Source organism: Hipposideros armiger, unplaced genomic scaffold (genome assembly GCF_001890085.2).
Source record: "Hipposideros armiger isolate ML-2016 unplaced genomic scaffold, ASM189008v1 scaffold_87, whole genome shotgun sequence".
Lineage (NCBI taxonomy): Eukaryota > Metazoa > Chordata > Mammalia > Chiroptera > Hipposideridae > Hipposideros > Hipposideros armiger.
The window spans coordinates 1060516-1065603 of NW_017731437.1; the positions used below are offsets into that span (position 1 = coordinate 1060516).

A 5088-nucleotide genomic window follows, 5' to 3' on the forward strand; every position below is an offset into this window, starting at 1 on the left:
TTTCGTTCAACACATGTTTATTGAGCACCTACTATGTGCCAGGCACTGTCCTAGGAACCTGGAAAAGGAAGGGTTGGGGTAGCCTGGATCTGTCCCAGCTGTGGCTCTCTGTTGTGGAAACAAGGCCTGCAGGAGAACAGGGTCACTTGAAGGGGTCTGGGGTGCCTCTTCCTTGGGAGGTGGAAGGCCAAGTGCATAGAAGGTGGAGGCCTCTAGAAATGAGATGGCTGGGGATGTGTGGGAATCCAAGACTGATGCCTTCCCTGGGGCAAGCCGAGGATGCAGACGCAGAGGACCCAGGCGCTGAGATGCAGGCGACCCAGGAGCTGAGATGCAGGGGACCCAGGAGCTGAGACAGCCACAGGAGGCCCAGGAGGCCCTGCATCACCTCCTCTTCAACACAGATATGCAGGACTTCTTGAGGGGCCCGATCTGCAGATGGGCATCCACACTCTCCAGGAAGAAGGCAGGCTTGAGCCTGCTCGCGAAGAGCCCCGAAAAGTGGCTGTCCAGGCGGCTCTGGAAGGGGTCGATGGGGGAGGCCGGAGGACCACTCCGCCGGACCCGGCTCACCTTCAGCCTCCGCAGAAGGCTCATCTTGCCGTCCCGAACGGCATAGAAGGCCAGGGCTCGGTCGGCGTATTCCAGGCAGACCCCGACCGTGGGTGAGAAGGGGTGAGGCAGGGTTGCCTCCAGCCCATAGAACCAGACCGAGAAGTTGCGTCCATTCCACTGCAGGCAGCAGGAGTGGGCGTTGCGGCCAAGCCGGCCCCGGTCGTAGGGCTCTTGTGGGGAGAAGTCTTCAGCCATGACCCCCACACTGACCCAACCTTCAATGATCTCCACCTCCCAGTAGTAGGTGCCCCGGTCCAGGGCGCCCTCGCCCAGCACCTGCTCACAGTGGGTGAAGCGGGTGGGCGACTCGGGGTAGTTGATGGGACATAGCACCCTCTTCACACCTTTGGTTCCAAACAGCTGCAGGAACTTGTCTGCCGTGTCACTATCTAGGTCCACGATGTAAGCAACTGCTCCCAGGGAGGCAAGAGAGGTGCAGAGTTCAGGAACGGGCTCAGATGAGACGGCCCCTTCCCAATGTACCCATCTCCCCAAACACAGCCTCTCCTCATCTTTGCAACCAGCACGACTCAGCCTTGCTGGAGAGCAACCTGTGAGCTGGCCTAGTTCACCCAATGAACAAGGGAGGGGAGTCCAAGAGGTCCTGTGTCAGGGTCCGGCCCAGCAGCCGTCGGAGGGCCCAGTATGAGCAGAGGGGAGAGCCCAGTGTCTACTCACACTTGAGAAAGTAATCCCTGGGCGCCTCACTCTCCAGGTGGCCAGTGCTATCTGGGTCCTGGGATTCAGCATCTGCTACAGAAGATGAGACAGTGGGGAGGGGGTCTCCCCAGCTACCTGGGGCTGGGCTGCTATGTAAGGTGTCCCCTTCTGCTGTGACCCCAATTGCCTCTCCCCCTCCCAATTCCTCCCAGCATCCCAAGTCTCCTGGGACAGGCACACACCCAAATATGGCACCCTGTGTTCACATGCATGCCTGGTCCTCAGGTTCTGTCCCCTGCTCCACTTACACCCAGCCCCTCTGAAGCTAGAGGGTGGGTTAGGAGAAACCCCCTCTGCCCTGTAGCCTGTGGTCAAAGAGGCTGACTGGTCATTACAGGGTGGTGGCTCCAGTCACTGGCAGGATTTGCGTCCCACCCTGCACCAGGCACACAGTTTCCATCCTCCACTCCTGAATGGGCACCAGGCCTGGGGGCCTGTGAGGGAAGACTGGGGAACAGTGAGTCACTTGGAGGAGGCACCCACCTTCTGTGCTGAGCTTCTGCAGCCCGTCCTCGTCACTGCTCAGCCCCTGCAGCTGCTCCCACTGGCTGGCGCAGGCCGCAGTCAGCACCTCTTTCACGGCCCTCACCGCTTGGGCTGACTTAGTGAAGCTGAGCTCCCTCGGGGGAGTGGGCCCAGGGCTGCACCCCTCCTCCAGGGCCAACCTGAGTGCCAGGAGCTCCTGTGCCAGATAAATGCCCATTAAGGCCCTGCTGGCCATACCTCCTCCCAGCTGAGGTGAGACAGCTCTGCCAGGAACTGTCTGGTTCCACAGCCTTCTCCTCCCTCCGCGTCTTGCCTAGCCCCCTCCCCAGCCCACATGCTGTCTCTGGTCCGAAGAGCTGCTCTCACCTGTAGGAAGCTGACTGAGTCGGCCTCATGGACCTGACTGAGGTTGTAGCGGGCCTGACTTAGCCTGCTGCGCTGTGCCTCCTGCTTCCGCAGGTCGCCTTGGGAGCGACCCAGCATGGTGGCCTCCCCCTCTTCGATGAAGCCCAGAACCTCCTTCTGGAACCCTTGCAGGGTGGCTGCAGCCTCTGCAAACAGCCGGCTCACCCTTTCCCGCTCTGCCACGGCTGCGCTCTGCACAGGATGACAGTGGGGGCAGCGGTGAGGGCAAAGAACATCACTGTGCCTCATCCTTCCCAGAACCCACTTTCCCATCCTGTTCTGCTGGGGTGACAGAGGGTCCACTCGAGCTGCTCTGGGTCTATGTCAGGTCAGGGGAGAGGCTCATGTCCAGTAGGGCCAGGCAATGCCCTGAACACAGGCTTCCTTGGAGTGGACCGGATCATGACACTTCCAGGAGCCTACTGCAGGAGGGGGCAGGGTTAGGATGGGGTCTGACCTTGACCAGGGCCACCGTACGCCGGGACTGTGCAATGCGGGCGCCCAGCTCGTCCATGCGGTCCTCCACAGCACTCAGGACTTTGGGCTGCTCAGCCTGTGGATGACACCCTTCATGAGGACAGAGTCTGGAAGAGGCTACAGCCCTGCACTGGGGTCCCAGGTCTCACTAAAGGCAGGAGCGGAGTTACCCAGGAGTGGTATCTGTGCATAGGTGGGACTGGAAGTGGCCATGATGTCCCACAATATCCCAGAGGTTCCTCAAGCCCAGGCTGGTGCCATTCCCAAATGCCCAGGGAGAGTGCAGGCTGGCTGTGGGTTGTCTGCCTCCCTTCTCTGACCAGCGGGCAAGTGCAGGGCCATTCATGGTGGTCAGTGTCACTCACATTCATCTGAGAACTTCCATCAGAGAAGAAGAGGCAGAGAATAGGAGAGGGGCTGCACAAGAGGCAATCAGCTGCTCTGGGGATCTCTGTCCCCAAAGACTCTGTGCCCCCAATCCAGACTTGAAAAATGGGGATTCCGGGCAAACCCCCTGGGTCTTATGAGTCACAGCTCCAGGCAGGAGAGACGGAAAATCCCATAGCAGAGGCGCCAAGACCGGGCTGGAGGCCAAAGGAAACTGGGGGAGGAGGCGGCCGGACCGACTAGCGCATATGCTCTAACCACCGGCCCCCCGGAACAGCGGGACAGAGCAGTCTGTGTGCTCAGCCGCACTCAAGTCGCCTGCCACACCCATCTAAACCCGCTGCCTCAGGCCTGGGCACATCTGAGCTGGGACCCGCATGAGCCGGGCCGGGTCCATCAGCCGCGCTGCAGGTATCAGCCGCCCAAGATCCCGGCTCCATCCTGCCTTTGACCCGCATCGTGCCCGCTGGGGCTTCAGGTCCCCTGCCCGCCTTTCGGCCTTTCGGGTCCTTTACTCGTTCTCACTGGGTCCCCCATCCTCCTAGCCCATCGTAAGCGGAATGTCCCACAGTGAGCGGATGAATGGACACGAAAGATCCTCAAGTTAGAGGAGGAAATTGAGACCCAGCCCCCGAAGGAGGAGGGGGCGGTCCATGACCCTCTGCCGGCTTGAGCGGCGGGTCTCCCGCCCCCGCCCGCCCACAGTGCCTGCACCCCACCTCCTGGAGCGTGCGCTCCTGCTCCAGAGACACCAGCTCGTGGCCCCGGTGGTCCTGGGCCGCGCAGGCCTCGCACAGGCACACGCGCTCCGCGCGGCAGTAGCGCTCGAGCGGCCGCAGGTGGCGCGGGCACAGGCTCTCCTCCAGCCGACGCAGCGGCGGCACCAGGCGGTGACCGCGTAACGCGGGGCTGCGCTCGTGCGGGCCCAGGTGCGCGGGGCAGAAGGAGGCGAGGCAGGACAGGCAGGAGAGCGCAGCCGGCAGCGCGGCGCCTTCGGGGCACGCGTCGCAGCGCACCGGCTCTTCGCCCGCTGGCCACGGCTCGGGCGCGCAGGGTGCAGATGGCTCCGGGGCGCTGGGCGGAGCGCTGGGCGCTGCGGGCTCAGGGGCCGGGGCCGGGGCCGGGGACGGGGCCCGGGCCGGGCCATGCCCGGGCCCGGAGCCCTGGCGGAGCTGCAGCAGCTCGGACAGCGTGTGGTTCTTGCGGAGCTGCAGGCCGTCGGGGAACGGCTCCTGGCACAGCGGGCAGCGGGCCGCGCCTCCGGGCGTGCCGGCGCCACCCGCGCCGCGGTGCGGCCAAAGCGTGCCCAGGCAGGCGAGGCAGAAGTTGTGGCCGCAGGGCAGCGTCACCGGCTCCCGCAGCGGCTCCAGGCAGATGGGGCAGCTGAAGGGCCCGCTGCCGTCCATGGCTCCGCGGCCACCCGGGCACCGCCTGTTCTGCTCCCGCCTGGGAGGGACCCAGACCGTTCCCACCGCGGCGCCGCCCCCTGGGACCGAGGCCAAGGGTCCGGCCTCCGTCAATCCTCGGCTCGGACCGCCTCCCCCGCGCCGCAGGCCTGCCCGGCGGTCCCCGACACCCGGCCCCAGCTCAGTCCGCGCGCGCGGGGTCTCCTCGGGGCCCCGCCTGATTCCGAGGAGCTCCTGGGCGATGGCCCTTCCTGGGTCGGCGGCTGTGAGGGGAGGGCGCTGCTGAAAGGGGTGTGAGAGAGGGAGGATGGCAGAGAACGCGAGGGGGGGCACACTGGAAGGGAGCTGGGAAGGAGTTCATTCCTCCATTATCCCTCCAATCCTCCCCCACCCATGGCCAGGCCGGGGCATCCCGAGGGCCCGGCGAACCCACTGTGTCACGCCAGTACCTGAATCCTCCAGACCCCTTCTCTGCACCGTTAGAAAAGCTCTCGCCCGCTCCCGCCAGCCCCACTGCATCCTAAGCAGTCCCCGGCGACTCATCGCAGCCCAGCTCCAGGTCGAGCTGTTGTTCACCATCTTAGCTGTAGAG

At 64.2% G+C, this 5088-nt stretch overlaps 1 protein-coding gene across 2 annotated transcripts; it reads right to left on the bottom strand.

The window, feature by feature from the left end:
- Positions 1-5037, bottom strand: TRIM47 (tripartite motif containing 47). Of its 2 annotated transcripts, none has more exons than XM_019644219.1 (6): positions 3810-5037; positions 2684-2779; positions 2188-2418; positions 1819-2017; positions 1294-1368; positions 1-1025 (listed from the first exon to the last, which is right to left on the bottom strand). In XM_019644219.1, the coding sequence occupies exons 1-6, from the start codon at positions 4494-4496 to the stop codon at positions 385-387; spliced, it is 1929 nt and encodes a 642-aa protein (XP_019499764.1). In that variant the 5' UTR covers positions 4497-5037; the 3' UTR covers positions 1-384. The 2 variants fall into 2 exon arrangements, with proteins under 2 accessions (XP_019499764.1, XP_019499765.1); XM_019644220.1 differs by having other exon boundaries at positions 1294-1365; positions 3810-5036.
- Positions 5038-5088: the final 51 nt, after the last annotated feature.

What these genes read in the sequence shown, in the direction of transcription:
- TRIM47 (XM_019644219.1), bottom strand. Translation starts at nt 4,496, where the DNA reads ATGGACGGCAGCGGGCCCTTCAGCTGCCCCATCTGCCTGGAGCCGCTG. An exon ending in GTACGGTGGCCCTGGTCAAG is followed by an intron (nt 2,419 to 2,683) that starts GTCAGACCCCAT and finishes CATCCTGTGCAG; the next exon opens with AGCGCAGCCGTGGCAGAGCG. An exon ending in GCAGAAGCTCAGCACAGAAG is followed by an intron (nt 1,369 to 1,818) that starts GTGGGTGCCTCC and finishes CATCTTCTGTAG; the next exon opens with CAGATGCTGAATCCCAGGAC.